This window comes from Excalfactoria chinensis, chromosome 3 (genome assembly GCF_039878825.1).
Source record: "Excalfactoria chinensis isolate bCotChi1 chromosome 3, bCotChi1.hap2, whole genome shotgun sequence".
Taxonomy (NCBI): domain Eukaryota; kingdom Metazoa; phylum Chordata; class Aves; order Galliformes; family Phasianidae; genus Excalfactoria; species Excalfactoria chinensis.
Window position 1 is genome coordinate 21762645 of NC_092827.1, and position 21419 is coordinate 21784063.

The 21419-nt window shown below is 37.1% G+C and overlaps 1 protein-coding gene across 2 annotated transcripts in view; it reads left to right on the forward strand.

The window, feature by feature from the left end:
• Window positions 1-211: 211 nt before the first annotated feature.
• Window positions 212-21419, forward strand: part of TINAG (tubulointerstitial nephritis antigen) — a 38641-nt gene continuing 17433 nt past the window's right edge. The window contains exons 1-6 of one of the 2 annotated variants that reach the window (XM_072333068.1): window positions 212-581; window positions 4416-4479; window positions 5387-5476; window positions 6973-7087; window positions 13347-13470; window positions 15226-15376. In XM_072333068.1, the coding sequence (XP_072189169.1) occupies window positions 212-581; window positions 4416-4479; window positions 5387-5476; window positions 6973-7087; window positions 13347-13470; window positions 15226-15376 (914 nt within the window). Of the gene's footprint in view, window positions 582-4415; window positions 4480-5386; window positions 5477-6285; window positions 6364-6972; window positions 7088-8685; window positions 10326-13346; window positions 13471-15225; window positions 15377-21419 lie in introns of those variants that run through there. The other variant, XR_011903152.1, reaches the window with a different exon arrangement.

Here is a 21419-nt window from a genome sequence, read left to right on the forward strand (position 1 = left end):
TTTTTTTTTTTCTTTTAGCTTGGGTAAATAAAGCTGTTTATAACAGGTCTGAGTAATGATTAACATATATGGAGTCCTCATAAAAAAAACAGTAGTCTTCAGCTTTCTGTTCAGATTTGTTTCTGACCAGTAACTGGAGCTATTATATCTACAGCAAATGGACTGTTACTGAAGCACAGAGAACCTTAAAAAGGTGGCTAGAGGCTGAAGAATGTGGCTCAAAAGTCAGATCTTGCTCTTATATTGCATTGCAAGTGAAGTTTGGATGGCAACACGGCTTGAAGCTAGAAGGAATTTGACCAAGGAACTTTATTCTCTTGAAGACAGTGGTTCTACAAAGTGGAACAGGCTGAAAAGGAGTCTGTATCAGGGCAAGTCCTGCAGGATACGAGGCTGCTGCACAGGGAGGAATGATGACTGCAGCTTTAACATTGCCTCCAGAGCAGCTATATGTTACTGTGACCAGTTCTGTGCCTCAGGTCCTCCTGGACCCATAGACTGTTGTGCTGACTATTGGGATGCTTGTGAGAACGCCGTTGAGCCCACCAGGTCTGATGAGCCTTGGCCACCTCCAGCATCAGGTGAGTATGGAGAAAAGGCTCAGATGGCAGTAGTGCATCATGACAAAAAAAAAAAAACAAACGTGTAGAAGTAAAACTACCAATTAATCTTTAGAGTGTATGCATCCTAAAAATGTGCATACAAATATAGTGGACAAAGGCACTGAATATGAAATAGGAGTAATAATTATGTTTGCTGTTATTTCTTTGTATCTGGGATGTATTTCTAGAGTTGGCTAGATCCAAACTGTTGGACAGAACCACTCCTCTTACAGCAGCTCAGTGCAGAAGTAGATGAAGGGATGTGAATAGAAAGAACATTTCTGACCAACATATTGTTATTTTTTAGTTTTTTTATTACCCAGCTTATAGTGGAAGTTCCCCCAGGAGTACTCTAATCTCAGTCTTTTGGTTTTAGAACTAAAGACTGCAGAACGGTTCTACAAACATCTGGTCCTCACTTGGTTCCTACAGTGGGTGCTAGAAGTTACTTGGTGCTATAAGTTTAGAATTGTGAATTTTAAGCCTTCTCAGCTTCTTACTAGGATAAATCTGTCTGAAAATGTAGAGATTGTACTAAACTTGCAGCAGCCTAAAACTGAAATGATAACACCATGACCTTTAAAAATTAACTCTTTCTTTGGGGCATCTCTGCTGTTTGTAGTCCTGCAGTCAGACCACAGGCTCTTTGGGAGGCTGTGCTCTTAAACCAGGCACACAGCCAATATCTGATAAGTGACAGCATCAAAAATGCTAAAGGCTGCAAAACAAACAAGATTTTCCAAAGTGTTTCTAATCTTCTCAAAGAGTGTTGTCCAATTTGTGTAAATAAAGACATTTATCTCGTATTTATTTAGGCTGAATTGTTGTGTATTGTTTCCAGCTGACTGGGAGTTGCTCTCATGAGCTCTGCTTAACCCTGAGCATTGTTTCTGTTCCAGAGCTGAGCCTTGGGGTCTAGTTTTGCAGTCTGCTTGTGGAAGGGAATCACTACAGAAGTTGTGGTAGTTTGCCATGTGGGTCCCAGGACAGGTGTACCTCTCATAGGTAAAAATGTAACAGGAGGTTTAGATAAGGGATGAAATATTTTTATTACTTTTTCAATTCAACTTTTGCTTCTCGGTTCACTGTTATGTAACTCCTGGGTTGTACATGCCTGCTATAAATAACATTGATATTTTGTCTATTTGAGCATCTTTATTTGGTCTATAAGTGAGCTATTTTCATATTTAATTTAAATCTCACCTCAAAACAAGCTGTTGTTTTTCCAGTCCTGCTTTGCTTCTTTGTTGATGGAAAATCTTCAGCTTTTTAAACTCTGTTTATTGGATGCTTGTTATACAAATAACTTTAAGGATAAAAGGAGAGCGCCAAAGCATGCAAAATACAGCAGTATAACTCAGAAGGAATGTTCTAGAACTGAAGTGTCTGAGGAACAGGGAACAGAGAATGAAATTAGAAAGAAGAAATGGAGCAAAAAGAAGGGCTGAATGTCAGAAGATAAAGCAAACAATGAAGCATTTTTAGAAACACTGCAAGTGTATTGGCAAACTTTTACTGAGACTGTGCTGCTGCCTTTGGCTAACAATTGTTAAGGCACCGTACACCTGGAAGATTTTGATCTTTTTATTGCCTGTGGTTTTGCTCTCAGTGCTTTCCAACACATGCTGCTTTAATCAAACCAATAAACTTTAGCGCTTTACATGGGATAGAAGGAATATCAATAAAAGGGCACAATGCTGTATTTCTGTATCCCACTTTATGCACTGCCATGGTGCACAGCACAGTAAGCTATTGTGTGTGCCCTAAGCATTTGTGTGCACCAAACTGGGGGCCACTGCTTTTGTGAAACTGCTTTGACTTGTCTTTATGAACCCAGCATTCAGTGTGCTGCAATGGCTTCCCTATGTTGTTTCAGGAGATAGGCACACAGTCCTGTTTCGTATGTCTTGGACACTGCACGGAAATTCTGGATTTGGTGTTGTTATTATTAGGAACTGTTAGAATTTTATTCATAGAATACACTTATTTATTTAATCTTTCTGTTTCACTTACTCTGATGGTACTGAAAGCTTTATTTGAGCCAACACACTAGATCTCACAGTGGTGATGTTACAAAAGAAACACAGATTGTGAATTCACACTATGCAGTCAGACTCTGGCCTACATGTGTGTACAACTGGAGATGTTTCAGTTACAAAACTAATTATGCTGATGTTGGGGCAGATTAGGTGAGAATTACAAGAATCTGGGGAGATTGAACCAAACGGCAGGTCTTGATTTATCAAGTTCACTTCCTTCCAAGCACAATCTTCATACAAGTCATCAGGCTGCACCTCAAATGAATGAATTTCCCACTTATTTCTCACTATATCTCCCAGAATATTAATATTCCATTCTAATACCCTGATGGCTGGAGAATCTGCCTCTTTTCTTATTCAGCTGGTGTCTTTCCACTCTGATATCTCTACTCATTGACACTGATGCTTTAGACACATTTACAGGCAGTAAGTACTCCTGGCCTTTCAAGTCCTAATTTTTCTAGGCTAAGGAAACTGCTCTTAATCTTCAGTTCCCCAGGCATTCATTAGTAGGAAGCTTCTTTTGCACTTGTTCAGGTTTGCATTTTTTCTTGGGTGTGGGTGGTGGAGGGCTGCCAGCAGAGCTCCAGTGGGGCTTCCTCCTGTCTCTGAGAAAATGCTTTAATACTTCCTTGCTTTGCTGCATATAAAATGTCTTGCTTGGTGCTTCCTTCCAACTACTGTCTGTTCCTGGCACTGGGGTACTCTATGGCAATCTGTGACACCTGAGTAATTTGCCCTGGGTATTCTCTGAGAAATGTCTCTGTTGCTAGCAGAAATTGAATTAGAGAAGAAACTTCAGGCCTCAGAGTGCTTGGGTGAGATTTATCTCACCTATGTATGTGCTAGTTCATGCAGACTGTAGCATGATTAACAGGGCAACATAGGCATTTATAATTAATTCATCAAATCTAGTCCACTTGTGCACTTTGTTATAAAATTAATTATGGCTTAGAAGTGAATATTTCTCTCATGCCAATAAAGGAAATCTTCATTTGTACCTTTTGGCTTACTAGTATCTGTAGAGAAATCATGAGAAAAGGCTGGAAAAGAGAGCCCCAAATGGTAATTGTACTATACTTATTATAGGTTTGATCCAAAGCTCTCTACAGGCATTCTGGATCTTTCATTTAATTTTCACACCGAGGTGAAATGAATAATATATTTAGGTGGAATATCTTATAAAACATGGCAGGTCTTTTTTTGGTGAAAGAGAGAAGTAATACATTTGTTTCAGAAATTCATCACTCAGTTGGGGTATTGTGCTTTATTTTGGAGAACACATGAAACACAATTGCCTTGTAACATAACTGATTTATCTATTTTTCAAAGAGAAATTAAACTCTGTCAAGGGAAAAATAGATTACGATAATTTTCAAGCAGGTACGTTTAAAAAAATCAGTAACTGGAAAAACTGAAATCTATTTTAATAATGCATTAGAAGATGTTATTTTAGAAATGTATTGTTTTTAATTATTACTAGAAAAGAAGTTGATTTAAGGAATTGTTTTTATATATATAAAATAATTTTTCAGCATTTCTTTTGGATCTATTGCTGATTTTGTTTACCGCGAATAATAACGTACATAGGAAAAAAAATCATCCCACTACTCCCATTACTCAGAAGAAATTGGAAATTGTTGCTACTGTCTTTCCCTTAAGTAATGTACACATACTGCATAAAACCAAGTAATTCAACAGTAGCAAGAGTTTTGAGTTTACTGCCTTCAAGAACAATTTTTTTTTTCACATGTCTTATATGTTATGTTGGCAGGTTGTTATAAAGATGGCCGATATTATGGAGAAGGAACAATAATTAAAGACAACTGCAATTCCTGGTAATGTTTCAGAGAACACAAAATTGAAATTAATTTAGTGTATGTAATGAAACAGGAATTAAGTTGGTGAGCATCCCTAAATTCATATTAAACTTAATCAAATCACAGTGGTTGAGAGAGTAGTACAGTATTAAGAGAATTACTCCACAGCCATCATAAAAGAATGATGAGGAAGGATGAACTTTCTGATCAAGATGTGAAAACATGGCTATTAATGTCTCCTCATCAGTGGCCTAAGTTCTGTTCCTGTTCAGTACTGTGGCTCTGACTCAAAATGCTTTCATCGTAGGTCTGTAAACTTACCTGAATACAGAAAAAAACAGTATCATTAAAATGTGGGGGGATATTTTTATAACTTCTTTCTCTGTTAATTTGGCAAAAGTGATGATCTCTAACTTTATTTTACAACTGTTTGAACACCCTGTCCTGGGACATTGGCACGGAGCAGCAGGTATGCTCTGTTGCCATCCCTGGCAGCCAGCAGGTGGTCCCCTGCACCTCCAAAGTCAGGGCAACCCAGTGTTCTCCAGTGACATCCAAATGGGGCTAGTGCACCATCTGCCCTGAACTTGTCTCAAGATACTTGGAGAGAGCTGTGGAGCTCCTTTCTGGTTCTCCAAAGTGAAACTTCCGCAAAAGACCACATTTTCAGTACATCATTCTTTTCCCCCTGGCTGAGCCTTACAGAAATGGAAGTAAATGCTGTCAACGATGAGATTCTCCATAATCTGTAACCTTCTCACCTCATTCCAATTGGGATTCATTAGGTAGTGAAGCGGTACTACATATGATTTTGTTTTCATAATTACTGTGACATTTGTAGTTCAGGCTTCTCCCCTTCTCCATTCTTCATTCTGCTGTAAAAGTACGGTTTATTTTCTGCTCAATTATATTCTTGCCCATTCAGCAAATGTGTCCAAAGTAACTGGAAGTGTTCAAATGAAGTATGCCTTGTCCGCCCAGACTTGATTCATCACATCAATTCTGGAGATTATGGGTAAGAATACTTCTATTTTAAGTAAAAGTATTATAGTGTTATAATAGTAAAGCTTTTTTGTAGTAAAAATGTGAAAGAGTTGCGATCCACTCAAAAGTTCACAGCATGTAAGTGAAAATTACAAGTTACATGGTTCTCTCTGCCACTTCCTTCCCCAGTTACGTCCTATCTATCTATGCAATAGTAAATGTATATCTGTGAAACTTCATAAACTCTAGCAAAATATAGATTTTAAAATAGAAAGATACTGAAAATCTCATCCTGGTAAGAGGCAATATTGGAAATACCTATCTATCTAAAATATTCTCCCAATTACTGTAATTCTTTTGCTCAAAAAATGCTCTTTAGATCATCTTCCTTATTCTTCACGTTAACAGTTACAAGAAATATTCATATAGTTATTTATTTTTACCTACTTCCAGGAAGGTCATTCTGCAAACCAAAACTTTAGGAAGAAGGGGGAATGGGCCAAAAGGATCAAGATATCAGAACTTTGTGAGACTCAATGGTTTTCCTGCCCTCAGTTCTTATCCTTTGCAATGCAGAGCAGTGCCTTGGGAGATTGCTTGCCTAGCAGTTGAAGTGCTAAATTCACTAATGAAGTCTATGGAAGTGCTCAGGTTTCAAACTGTGACTCTGTGCTGAAACATACTGTACTTCATGGGAGAGATTTAAACTAAGGGAGGTGGGACAGAGATTTGAGTTGGGCACCAGCAGTTACAGGGTAGTTAAGGCCACCTGAGATACCAGCTTCTGCAGGTGCTTAAATTCTCCACTGACTACAGGCAGATTGAGTAATGAGGCTTCTTCTTTAAGTAGTGTGAATCCTACCTTTGTCTTCCACATAGACAAGCAAGCAAGCAAGCAAGCAAGCAAGAAACTAATAGGTAAATAGATCAGCTTCCCTGTGACTTAGGAATTCTCCAGTAATGCATACAATTTGAGTTTGCTCTATATGTTTTGAAGGGGTTAATGCTGGGTTCTGAGTTTATCCCAACTTTCTCAGAATAGGAAGGGAGTACTTAAAGACAGCCCTTTCTCTGAATACTGGTGCAAAACAGGCAGAACAGCTGGGCTTTCTGCTACTTCAACATTGTCTTGTAACTACTGCTGGTGCTTCAGCTTTTGAAGGCAATGTAATCCACTGTGTGATGCTGTTGCTGTATTGTTTGAAGTATTATGTGAGCGCAACTTCGAGACAACTTTAATTGTTTTGATCAAGCACCTTATTATCTAGTATTTCTCTGAAGCATTACACACTCATCTGCTGAAGACTGATACAGCGCTGACCTCAGTTTTCATATTGCGTTCTTCCAGCCTACATCTACCCACAGAGGGATAGCCTCATTCGTATCTTACAGAATGTATTGAAACATAATTTAAAACATTTATTTCTGGATGTTATTTTTAGTGGTGCTCTTATAGAGAAGGAGCAAGATATTATGAGCAGTATCTCTAACCTTACTTTGTTTACTTGTTTTTTGTTGGTGAGGAAGATGGAAAGCTGACAACTATTCTCAGTTCTGGGGCATGACACTGGAAGAAGGTTTCAGAAAGCGCTTGGGCACATTACCTCCATCTCATTCCTTGCTGAACATGAAAGCAATTCCAGTAAGTATTGTTGCAATTGATTTCTTTTTTAATAGATCCATTTTTCTTTTATAGAAAATGTGGACAATTATAAGATTATGTTCAGGTATAAAGGACTAAGTGCCTCCATGTTCCATGTGAAACTCCTAGAATAGTTTTCCTGTCCATAGAAAGTGTGGCCATATCCATTGATGTCAAACAAGGAGTAAAAGCAAGTGCTATACATTGGGAAGCTGTGCACCAATATGGTTGTTGAGTCAACATCCCTGGATGTGTTTAAGAGCTGTTTGGATATGTGCTCAGTGATATGGTTTAGTAGAGGGTTGATAGAGTTAGGGTACTATGGTTAGGCTGTGGTTGGACTTGATGATCTTTGAGGTCTTTTCCAACCTGGGTAATTCTATGATTCTATGATTCAAAGTGTTAGAATCACAGAATGGTTTGGGTTACAAGGGACCTTAAAGATCATCTAGTTCCAACATCCGCCTGCTGTGGGCAGGGGAACTTTTCACTAGGCTGCTCAAAGCTACATCCAGCCTAGCCTTTAATACTTCTAGGGATGGGGAATCCAGAGCTTCTCTGGACAACCCGTTCCAATGCCTCATCAATCTCTGTGTAAAGAATTTCCTCCTAATATTGAATCTAAATTTCCCTTCTTTTAGTTTGAAGCTGTTACTCCTTGCAGGAGTAAGTTGATAGATCAAAGATTTGCAAAATGCAGTAACTATAACACCTTTTAGTCTTTCGTTTTTACATAGTTCAGGCAAATGATGGCATTGGAATGTGTTTGAAGTCAATTGTTGATGATTGTTTTATATGTATAAAGTAGAATGGTTTCCAGATGGGAGACATTGCAGGGACAGCAGTGCTGAGCTAACAGTTGACAAGGAATATGGGAGAGAGGGAGAGGATCATGTGCCTCTGCAATAATTCTCATGATCTTAACACTTTTGCTTGAAGCAGAAGATTGACTTGCTCAAAATTATACCAAAGAGGGTTGTCAGAGCCAGAAGTTGACAGAAAATGGGCTTTGGCAATCTGCCTCATGCTCTGCTAGACTACTCTTCTCAGCCAAAGAAGGATTGATTTCATTTGAAAATGTTCTGTCAAAAAGAAAAAAAAAGAAAGAAAATGACAAGAGATTGCAGTGCAGTATTTACTGTGTGGGGGAAACTGGTGCAAACTGCTGTTGTTCAACATTGAGGTTCAAGAGAATTTGAGTTAATTTTTACTGTTATTGTTTGATTTTAATTTTGAGAAATAGTGTAAGTCTTGTATGGCAAGAACAAAAAGTGGGCATATTGCACCTAGCTCGGAGATTGATATTTACATTCACTTTTGCCTATTCCCATTTTAGACAAATAACATCTAGGGAAACAAGGAAAGGAAGGGTAAAATAAAATATTTACCATATTTCCTCTCTTCTATTTAGTTTGAATTAGCTGGTTCATTATATCCATCCCATTGATTCTTTGCTATTAAGTTTCCTGTTAGCTTCTTTGACTGCTGTACTACTTACAGCCTTTTTTCCACTGACGTATTTCTCAGGCACATGTTCTCTACTGCTATCTTTTTATAAAATCTGTAAGCTCTAACTCAACTATCTTTGGCTCTTCCAGAAACTTCCAGGAGCTTGAATGTATTCTCTGAAATTGAACTCCATGCATTTATCCATTTAACCCTCAGGAAGTCCAGGATGTTGCTAGAAGTACATGCTTTGCACAGGAGCCTGAGAAGTCTTTCACGCTGATAAAAATACAAAGCAATAACCTCTTCATGACTTTTCCAGTTTCTCCAGAGCTCTGAACATACAGAAAATCAGTCTAGGTTGTACAGAAGCCCATCTCCAACATACGATTTCTCTTCAGAAGTATCAAATCTTTCTTATTCATACCCTAGGTTTTCTGTCTTGGATTATTGTGATGTAAAAATGTTTTTCTCTGAAACTTCCTGTGAAGCTTCAAAACTTCCTAATGGTGTCCTATTCTGTAATTTTCTAGAGGAACATCACCTGTTTCGTGTCTTTTTTCTGTCTCATGAAATTTTCTGCCTGACACATTTTAATACTTCCCATAAATGTAAGAAAACATACTTCTATTCACATAAGCAAAAATTTCATCAGTCTAATAGATAATTCCATGTGAAATGACAGCTATCGGGATTTAAACATTTACTGAGTGGAGATGTGGTAAAAGCATCTCTTCATAGCTGTCCCTGCATCCACTTTCACTGCATGACCCACCATGTTCATAGCGTGGATCGGACTCACCAGGAGTAGAAATAATTTCTTTCAATTGGCAGACCAAGAGCAGTCATAGGATCAACTTCTGCTTCTCATTCCATGACATCTTTTCTGTAGCTGATATTCTGTGAAGTATACCAACACTTTTTAAAAGACCCAAGTAGTAAAAACCAAGTAAGTTTTATTAAAGTGTTTCTATTACGCTTTTGTATCCAGGTGACAGCTGAGAAGAGAGTAAAAAGATACAAATGATGAGAAATTCAGAAATGAAGGTTTTTTAACATATTTTTTTCCAAGGCTGTCTTCAAACCTTAATGGTTTGGCCTTTGAGTGACCTTGTTGAGTACTAATTTACCTGCAGGCCGAGGAACTGCTTACTTACTGTACATAAAAATGGGCTAATTAAATGTTTTAGTGTTCTCTGGGATTATTACTGTCTTTCCCATTTTGCAGGTGAGAAAACAGAGTCATTTGCCCAAAGTCACGTACTGAGCTGATAAAAATGTCACAATTAGCGTTTGAGAGCTTTTGGCTCTAGTTAGCGCTGATCTGATTAACAGCTGCTAGCTTTGCCAACGGAGAAAGAAAACTACAGTTATCCATTCATTAAATGCCACACTTTCTGGTTTGAAATAAAAGCCATTTCTTCAGCATGCTACTGGTCTACTGTCTCAGAAACAAATGACAGCACCTGGTAACTAAGGGGCTGCTGTTTTCCATTGTGTCTTCAGGATGCATGAGAGAAACAGGTTTTTTTAATGAAGGGACTCTTTGCTCAATTGTGTCAGGGGAAAAAAAGATTCCAGATTGTAAAGCACTTCTGTGTTAATTACTTCATATCCAGAGCAGAATTTTAGTTCTTAGCAGTATTTGTGGAGTACAGGTTTTTCTGTTGTTTCACTGACTGACATATCCAACTGCAAATCTGTTTTCATATCATTAGTGACTGATAGAGGTACATGTCTTCTTAGTGAAAACACAAGGGTTTTGCAGCTACTTACAGGGTTTTTAAAAACTCTGCTATTGCCTTTACAAAGCCTCATGATATCTTGGAAACTTCTCTTTTTCTTTTCAAAACTAAAGAATAAAAAGAATATTATATTTTTTAAAAAATAAAGAAAAATTGTTGCTTTCTCTCTGGAAAACAAATAAGCAAACGAACAAACCAAAAAAATCCCCACAAAACTATTTCCCCATTCCCAAATTTGCAAATTCAGTTACCTTCAGCCTTTTCACTCTGATGGACCATCTAACTTCTGTAAAGTTGTAGGTGAAATCTGAGTATTCTTTTATAACTTCCAGCCTTCCTCTTTTGGCCAGACTGGTAAACTCTTTTATACCTTCATGTCCATTCACTGCATAGTTCCGTTGTGCCACATAATGGTGGATTACGGAGCATACATTGAGAAACAATTGCCTAGACTTACCGTTTGTCACAGAATAACTGTGCTTCTCAATATTAGGTTAGCAGTTTCTCAGACAAAAAGCTAATGTTTCTGGCTACAAGTCAGTCCTGCTTTTCTTGACAATGGGGCTGAAGGCTAATGAGGGATTTGTTCTAGGATTAACAATTTGTGGCTATGAAATACATTGGCAGTAGTTTAAGAGATATGTAAATTAACGCACTGGCTCAGACCAAAAAGCTATTAAGAATTTTCTTTTTCTCACCTGCCTCATTCAGAGCATAAGTGATCATTGCTCAGGGTAGTGTGTTTAACAACATTTGCCAAATTTTGCTTATTTACTTCTTGATAGTGAGCAGATTTATCAAGTAAAAGAAACATTAGTCATCTGGGATTTTGCCAGTACAATTAATCTTCAAAGAAAACCTTGTACTTGTGTTTGTTCATGAATCATTGAATCACAGAATAACTTGAGTTAGAAGTAACCCACAAAGGTCACTGAATCCGGCTCCTGGCTCCATACAGGAGCACTCAGAATTCAAACCTTATGTCTGAGGGTGCTGTCAAACACAGCTTGGTCTTCAGCATCTTAGGGCTGTGCACACTTCCTTGGGGAACTTTTTCTCCTCTGGTGAAGGACCTTTTCTTAACACTCAACTTGACCTCCCCTGGTGAAGATCCATGCTGTTGCCTTGGGTCAGTACAAGTCCCTCTGACTTCAGGAAACCATCCTGCAACAGAGACTGCAGTGACTCCAGGGTTATAGTTTTGTTCATCCACATCTTTTAAATCACCATCCACTTCTGCAAGGGCTGGATCTCTTAAATGCAACTTTCTGTTGCTGAAAGCTTTAGAGCTGTGATTTTGTTTGCTCTGATGTCTACCTGGAAAGAGCATTAGTAGTGATGATTTAACAAGATATTGTTAAACTTTGCAGTTTTTTTGTGCATGTCATTTGTGGCTGCGAGTCCCATATTTTTAACAAGATTTTGAAGAAAGCAGAATTCTGATAGCATTTAATGAAAATAGTAAGATTAATATATTAGCAAGACTAATATTACTGATTTCTTATATGTGAAGGTATAACTTTCAGAAGAATATGTTAACTATATAGAATATAAGTTAACTAAATATCCTCTCTATATACTATATAGAATATAACTGGAGCATTTGCAGTATACTTTAAAGGTGAGTAATGGTATTTAGGACTCACAGGCTGTACATATACTTATGAATCTCAAATGCTTCAGAATAACTGGCTCTGGGGCATGCAGAGATGGTATCAATCCACGTGCAGGGCCTGATTCCAGTTTCATAGCCGACAAAGACCTGAGACACAAACTTATTTTTCCCTCACTTCTTATCAGCTGCTGATTTTCTGTGGGAAGAAAATCAGCATATACAAGCTGGATGAAGATGTTATTGCTTCCCAGAGCATGCCAGGAAATCATCTGGACACGGCCAAATTTGTGAAGTTCAATTTCCCAAGTAGTCCTAAAAGAGCTTGAAAGAACTGGGCTCAAGTATTTAAATTGTCTAAGGAATAGGTATCTGGTCTTGTAAGCCACACAGGCAATTTAGAATAATAGTACAACAGGCCATTCGGAATCAGAAGACCAAGGATAAGTAAACCAAAATAAAATAAAGGGTTTTTAACAGGATGGAAGCCTTTGTTTCCACGTGTGATCTTGCTAGTAACAAAGAAATATCAGGGAGTGTTTTGTTTAGGAGCAGGATCTCACATTCTATATATTGTGTTTTCATCAGGAATAGTTGCTATGAGCAATTGTTTGAGACAAGTTTCTAGGCTGGATATCCAGTGTGGCTGTATGGCCATTCCTTTTTTTTTCCTGTGCAGCATAAGCACCCTGTACGTAAAGCTATCTCATTGTTTTTAATTGTTTAGTGTTTTTTTTTTTTTCATGTCAAATGGAGGTTTGTCAGCAGTTGTATCAGATGGCTCCTGGATATGTGGGTATTTGTGCAATTTTTACTGGACATAAATGAAGAAAGAGAGATAAGTATCCCAAAAATGACTGTTCAAAAGATTTTACTGAACAGTCCATGAATTCGTATCAACTCAACATCAGATTGCAAAGCAAAAAGCAAATCAGTGGTTTTAATTCTGGAATAAGTGCTGGAAATTGAAAAACCTCTGTGTAAAAGGTGAATCAATGAATTTACCCTCTGCTGATTCCCCACTGGTAACTAGAATTTCCTATTCCCAGCCAAGTGGAAAGCATGTCAAGATGAATAGGGTAACAGGTTCCTAACTTCATTATTGTTTGCAGCAGAATGTTTTTCCTTCCAAAAATGTCAGCTGGGCCATAACTGACATGTTTCATTGGGAAATGTTGCTTGAGATAAGAATCAGATAAAAACTGGACAGGTTACTCAGGTTGGCAGCTGTGGAGCTGAGCTTTCCAGCACAGCTTGTGGAGTGCCAGAAAGCCTCTAGCATTCAGGGCACCCACAGCACGCAGGCACAGGGCAACCACCACACAAATGCTTGGCAAGTCAGAGCTGCTAATGCCTGAGGCTTCCTCAATACAAACATTATGAATGTTTAAAACAAAAATAGGGTCATTTTGAAGACAGACATAAACAGATAAACATCTACTGCATTTTGTTTTAGGGAAGCTCCCTTCCAGAAGAAAAATTTCCTGAGTTTTTTGCAGCCACTTATGCATGGCCTGACTGGATTCATGATCCTTTGGACCAACGAAACTGTGGAGCATCCTGGGCATTTTCAACCGCAAGTAATATTCTAATATTCTTTATTTTTTTCCCCTCCTTTCAAAAATATTATGTATATTAAATGTATAATGAAAACCTATAATGGTTAGTAATTAGCAATAAATGGTAATTAGTAATTTCAACTTTATGTTCAGTTTTTATTAGCAAAAATTAACAAAATTGCTACACTTTTGTTTCTAAGATGTCCAGTTTAAGCTGTAGAGATTTTCCTTTGCTTTTCATAAGTTTTTGTATCATATGGAGACTTCTTTGTGACAGGACATAGGAATGAATCGACTAGTGCAGTTTAGCAATAAGAGCGAAGTGACTCTTAGTAATCTCCATTCTTTGCTTGCACAGCAAGCATGCTTGACTTGAATGTTTAAAGCATGTAGGTGTCATTTTATGTACACTTACTTATCTGTGTGTTTGCCATTGCCTAACCCTTGCTATTCAAGTAATCAAGTGTAAAATTTTCAATGATTTTGTGAGAAAACTGAAATTTCTCAGGTGTTTGTAGAAAAAAATCAAACAATTTTCTGATTCTGTAAATAAAGCAATGTCAGTAATGCACATGAATAAATATATAAGTACTTAGAATCATGACTATCAGATCTAGTTCAGGCATCCGTGGTTCAGACTATCTCAGAAAGAGAATTTTATGTGAGTCCCATATTACACCTTAATATAAGTAAGAAATTCCAAATATTTTTTCCACTCAAACAACTACGTACTTCCAATCTATATTTTCTTCTATTTTGTTTTTCTTTCATCCTCATATAAAGGAAAGGATATAGAGAAGAAATAAAAGGGATTCAGAAATTCAACTGCAGAGTGTTGTGGAAAATTTGTATGTAGTTTGCTCCAAAAGTAATGTTTCCTCTTTATTTCCATTGGAAACCACAATAGGTATAAGGAGCACGGTAACACCATTTTCTAGAGCAAATTCTCAGCTAAAAAGCACTGTTTTTCAATATAGTCTCCACCAGTAGTCAATTTGTGCATGTGAGCTGATCAAGACACTTCAATTTGTGGCGTGCCTCTTGTGCATGGCCATCTAGAACATGGCTCATCTTTCATATTGCTGCTGCCACTGCTGAAATGCATCACCCACTGCCTCACTGTGTTCAGTGAACAACAAGGGATGCATTTTTTTCTACATGGAGGAATTAAATGCCACACCATTGCTTCACACATACTTCCATGTCAGACGACACTGTGTCAGGTTGGCTGTCATGGTTTTGTGCTGTCAATATTCTACACAAAAACCATGACATTGGCCCTCTGCTGCCATCTGTCACACAGCAACAAAATGCAATTGAATACTGATGGGAAGGTTCAACTTCTACTGCCGTGCCATCAATATCCAACTCTAACGTTGTGGATCAATGTAATAAAATGGGAGACATTACTTTCAGAGTAGCCCTCATATCTTCTGCTGAAGTTAACTATAAATGGATATGCAAGTACAAATAGAGAGATTATTAAATGAAATTATGTAAATATCTTGTTCAATATTCAGATACATCCTAGTATATCAATTTATAGTATTCTAGCTAAGTTGCTTATTGTGCTATACATTTTTACAACTCTTAAAATTCTGGCATATAGTATCCTTTTTAGTATCCTTTTTTTTTTTTTTTTTTTTTTTTTTTTTTTTGTAAGAATATTTTCCCAGACAGAAAAGTACGGATGTATTTCAGTCTCTCTTTCACAACAACCACCGAGAAGCTCTGAGTAATTATTTGGTTTTGATAATACAATTTCTTTCAAAACAGGTGTTGCAGCAGATAGAATAACAATTCATTCTGATGGTCAAATCACAGACAATCTTTCTGTTCAGAATTTGATCTCTTGTGATACCAGGAATCAACATGGATGTAATGGTGGCAGTATTGATGGTGCTTGGAGATATTTGACAACGCATGGGTAAATATTTTGTATATCTTAACTTGAACCAGTCACTTATGTTACATGTGTTATAATCATGATTTCTGATCTTTTGTGATGGGAAGATTTAGCTCTGTTTTAGATCAGATTGCCATATTCATCTCATCAGGACAGTCACTTTCTTACATAAACCTTCTTTAAAATACATTAGTGAAGTCCAGGAACTGGGAAGCATTCCCAAAGAAGCAGGTGAAGCCTCTTTTGAATGAGATAGCTAGGAGTTCTTGCTGAGAAAACTGTTCAGCTATCTTCCCATTTTCCGAGCCTCATTATATCTCTACTTTTTCGTTATGGTAACCTCTGTAACTGCAAGAAACGCAAGAAAAGTCTTTCTTTTTCTGCCTAGGAAAATATCATAAATGCACTTGCATTGAGTTTGGGAGACCTGTTCTTCATATCAAATAACCCTGAGAAAGCAACTAGTTGAGCAAGACAATATTTGAAACATTCAAAATGTTCAAACAATGTCAAAGTAGTTTTGAAATTAAACAAGACTTATGATCATGTTCCCTATCACATTTTGAGAATCTTGAGGATGAGGGTTCCCTAGCCTTGCAGCGTTGCTCCGTTCGATCATTCTTGTGGCAAAGAACTTATTCAACATTTATTTTATCTAGTTAGTATCTTCCTTGGCAAAGCTCATCACTGGTATTTTTCAGATCTACATCTCAAAGAAGACTCTTGTTCTGTCTCCTCTGTGATCTCTCCTATGTACTTGAAAACAGCAGTTAGAACTCCATTTAGTCTTCTGCAGGCTGAAAAAATTAATATCCCTTAGCTTCTCCTTGTATATCACATGCTTCAGTGCCTTAAGCACCTTTATGGCCCTTTACTTTCCCAGCTTCTTGTTGTCATTATTTTGGATCCCATGACTGAACACAACATTCCAGATATAAGCCTGGAAAGGAAAGGAAATAGCCACTTTTCACAGTGCCTCAGCTTTGCTCTTGCTAACACAAACTGGTATTGTGTATTTACTTTTGTTGAGAGGGCCCACTGCTACCACATATTCATGAAATTTCTGACACCTCCTTTGTCCATCTTCTAGTGTCCCTGTGAATGACAGCCCTACCATCCACCATATTGACCATTCAGCAACAGTCTGGCATCCTCCATGGATTTAATGAGCATGTTTTATGTCCCACTGTCAAGACTCTTAATAAATGATACAATCTTAAGGTAGGGAATGTCACTAGTAAAGAGCTGCTAAGTCACTTTAACTGTAGAACCTGTATCAGGACAGTCTAGTTCAGTTTTTGGCTTTATAACCAAATCACCCAGTCCCACTCTCTCACAGGCTGATCTAGAAATTGCTGAAGGTGTTGCTAAAGTCAAGGTAAATTGCATCCCATGATTTTCTTATTCTCAGTGGATCTAGTCACGTCATTGTAACCAGATTACTTCATCTGGCCACCTCATCATGGGGACGCATGATTTGCCCTGGTGAATCTGTGCTGTCCACTCCCAATCAAGTCCTTGACCTTAATGTGCCTGAAAACAGCTTATAGGAGGATTTGCAATAACTGGGTTTTATATACTCTATACTTCAGCTGTTTCTCACATTGTAAAACTTATTTTTGTGCTTTCTGCTCCATACAGTAATCTACTTCCCCTCACTTTCATGAACTCCAATCCCTTAATCTTTCTTTCATGTACCTTGTATTTGTAGGCAGAGAGATCTCAGGTCTGCTGTCTGTCAACTTTTAATTTTAGTTTATAAACAAGCAAACAATCCATGAACAGATCAGGAGAATGTCAGATGTGCTGCATTAGACGTCATAGTTGTCATGGTAGCCAGGGAATCCAGGTGAAGACCAAAACACTGTCATTCACACAGACACTGAGTATATAAAGCAATCATTCTGCTTGTCCTCAGTTGTACCAGAAAGGTGAACTGTTTTTGATCTGATGAGGATTCCAGGGTCTAAACATTGAACTAGTTTTGATGTTTTTGAGTGGAAGACCCTCTAGGCAAGTTATTACAGTGGGAAGTAAAGGACTTCACCTTGGTAAAGGACTCAGCACCTCATTTAAGTAAAGACAAAGTAGTAAAGAAATTAGTTATGGCTGTACATTTTAGGAAACTGAAAAGGGTCCTTTTAATCTGTAGCTCATGCTCCTAACAGAGTAAATATAACTCTAGCTAGAGTTGTTTGTCTACCATGTTAAGGATAGGAGTATGAGATTTTACAAGAAGGTAAAAGATTCATTTCAATCAGTATTATCTCTACAGCATTCAGAGCTAGTTTTGTTTTAAAGGGAGTGGCCTAAAGAATGCAGAAATAGGATAGCTTTCTGGGTATCTGTTCTCCCTGTCTGTTAGCTTGGTATGGATATATCCACCTTGACCCCATAATAATAAATTTCTTCCTATAGCAAGAAGCTATATATGTCTTTTTTTTTTTTTTTTTTTTTTTTTTTTTTTAGCTAATTTAGTGCGGTTACTGACACAGTGTTCTCCAGTTACAGTTTACGCATACAACTGTTAGTTCCTTCAGTAAAGAAAAGTTGTGTTGAAGATGTATGAAGCACTTTCTTTACCCAGCTGTATCTATACTTCAGATTTCAAAGGATGTTCATTGTTGCTCCTTTGCTTGAAATCTCAAGGTAGACAACAGACTTTTCAGCCAACTGTCCAAATAACCAGCTTGCAGGGCAAATATGTGAAGGTTCTCTAAGTATCGGAGATACCTCTACAGTCCACAGCCATCTTCTCAGTCCATCACACATCATTTGTATTCCACTGGAGCCAGCTCCTACACATACATCATCACTGCACTCTTACAGATGTTTGCCTGCTGCCTATATTTATCCTCAGTTATTGATAAAACATCAAAGTACCAAACCTGATATTTATACTTCCCATTTTTATAAACGTTTCTAAATCATGATTTGTGTTCCTCAAGTTGAAAAGGTCCTTCAGGATTCCACCTTAAGGAAAAATCCAAAGAGTGTGGACAGTCCTTCTAATCCCAGGATCAAAGGATAGCACATTTATCTAAGAACCCAAGCAAAAATAATCATATCGGTTCACTAATGTGGATCACCAAGTCATTCTTCTTTCTAATGCCCACAATCCTTTGTTTTCACTATGAAAAATAGGAAATGTATGGGATAAAAGTCTAAAGTGTCTTTTGAGTGATTCCTGAGAAATGCTTCTTCATGCTTTCAGGTAACTTTTATTTTATGAGCCTGTATTTGGCAATCAATTTTTTTTTCATTATCTCCATAGCCTGCAATAGGTAGAAAGCACATTGATTTTCTATGTGGAGTTGTAAATTTTCACAGCAAATGTTCAATGATGTATTAGTGTTCCTGGTTTTCTGATTTCTGAAGTGTGCTTATCTCCAATTTTTGATAGATTATTGGGGAAAAAAAGGGTGCTGGTCTAAACTATCCCAGTGAAGTCAATGGAAAATTTCCCCAGGGCTCGATAAGGAAAACTTTCATAAAAACTTAGCACACAGTTAACAGTGAAAACTGCTACATGAGTAGCCAAATTGCTGTCTAACTCTTTCCTTTTCTCTCCACCTTTCTCCATTAATTAAAGAATATACCTTTATTCTAATTCCAATTATTCTTAATTTTAAAAATCTCAATTACAAGTGACAATTTGTGAGGAGTCAGATTGGTTTGAAAATATCTTTTCTTGAATGTGGTGCTTGAAGTTATAATTTAGTCTTAATGAATGAGAAAGAATTTCAGGAATTACAAGGTTATTCACTTGAATGTACATACTGCTTATAATCAGGACCTGATCTGTTTCATATCTTGGGCTCCCATCAGTTTCAGGGTATCATAAGGATATGATTGTTACTAGGTTTGGCCAACTTGCTAGTAACATAATATTTTAAATGATACCATAATCTCCCAGTCAGACACATAAACACAATAGAAAAGAAAGGTTCTGATGAAGTTGAACATACAAGCATAACTTCAGATGAATTTACCAAGAATGTCTTAATACAACATGGGTTTATGCTGCCTATTTATGTGTATGCTTACATAAATGTCTACCTAAACACATTAATGCTTTTTTTTGTTTGTTTTAATTCTTTGAGTCCTAAGGCAAGGCCTTTTCTCTTTTCTCTTGCTTACTCTCAAGTGTTTTGGGGTTAGAAGTATCCAGCACTGTAATGTGGAAAACCAGACAGACCTAAAGTATGAAAATTATAAAATAATTAGTGGAAAATTCAGTGTGCCTTTACTCAAATATTTCAAATTAGTAGTAAGTGCATTTTAAGCATATGCCTTGCTTGCTTCAATTTATTGAAGGATAAAGGATGTTTAGTCAAAGTGGTCACAATTCAGAATAAGCAATTTAAAATAAGGAAACTTACTGTATGAGGAAGCAGTTCATTGTAATAAAGGCTTTGATGCATTGCCAAAGTAAGGAATTAAAACCTCTCCTACCATTTCTTGAAACAACTTCTTTTTTTTCACTATCCTTCTGAATACTTGGATTTAAAGATGGCTCTTAACCTGTTCTTCAAAGCTACTTTGATTTAGCACTTTGGAGATTTTTACATCCAAAATTAGCATGAGTTTAAATCTCAGGTGATATACTGCAGCTCCCTTGCAAATCACTCCTCTGACAAAATCAGTGCAAAATTCCTTTGAGTCTATGAAGCCTGAGAGAAGAATCATCCAGAGGAAGTTCTCTTCGCTATTCAAAGATTTGTCTTTGATTGCTTAAGAACAATCAATTAATTTCATGTGTTTTCTATTGAATATTTCCTCCACAATTCCTGCAATCTATTAATTTTAATTATTTTGAAATCTTAATTACAATAAAAGCTGCCCAGCGATGACTGGACTTAGTATTTTCAAAATACAATCTTTGTAGAATATATAATTTCACTTAAAATTGTTAAAAAGGAGTCTTATTTTCTATAAATAAACTCTAAAACCTTGAAATCAAAACCATTGATGCAGATTTACAGCATGTAGTGTGAAAAATTTACTTACTGTATGTGTGACTGCAAATCCTCTTCATTTGGAAAAGCTTTTGAGATGCATTTCTAAGAAGTAATGGGGATGGTCTCCCGGATTTGCATAGACCGGACATATAGTGCTATTATGGCATTGTCTGTCATTATAGTGACACATAGCAGAGAGGATCCTGCTGTCAACAACCAGGGTTCTACAGAAGAAGCCCTGTGGTGTTCTCCCCCTAGGATTGTCACCAACTCTTTCTGAATACTAGGTGTCACATATTCACCAGCCTTCAAGTATCTCTGCTTCTTCTTTTGATTTACATCCTTTATCCTTCTCTGCTTCCTAACTTTCTCTATATCAAAGTATACTTTGAGTTCAGCCTGAGTTTAAACATGTCAAGCTGAAATTTTTCATAGGATGGGAAAACAAATCCGACAGATAAAGCAATTCCTTAACCATATTCTCATCTTCTTTGTAAGCATAAATGCCTGAAAGTTGTTGCAAAACAGTACAATTATAAAATCGCAGTTCCACTACTGAATCCTGTTGAGTTTTACTCTTTCTCTGTTATGTATTTTGTTATAGACAAAGTCCCTCCTGCCAGCATCACTACAGAGAATTTTATTTTTCTCACGAACCAAGATAATCAACCCAGTCACCAGGCCATGTCTAAATGCTTTTCCTAGTATGGCTCTACAGCTGGAGCGCTCATTAACTCAGTTCTGTGCTGTCACTTATACTTATCTCCCATTTGTTTCTCTTTTAAGGAGGTGTGTTCCTTCCAGAAGTATTTTGCTAATGTGAATTGAGCTGATACTGTTAATTGCTAAGCATTTTGTCTCTCTTTGGAAGAACCATCAAATTCACTCATTTGTCAGCAAACCAATTATTTTTACCCAAACTGTTAAAAAAAAAAATAATAGAGGACTTTTCTGTCAACAGAAGTTCACAAAGAAAAGTGAGCAAAGTTTCACTTATATAAAGTTTCTTACATGTAGTGAGAAAAATATGAGGTCATACACACTTTAGCTGAAAGAAATAAAGAGGCTTGAGCTTCTCATCAGCATTCCTTTAGAAAATATAG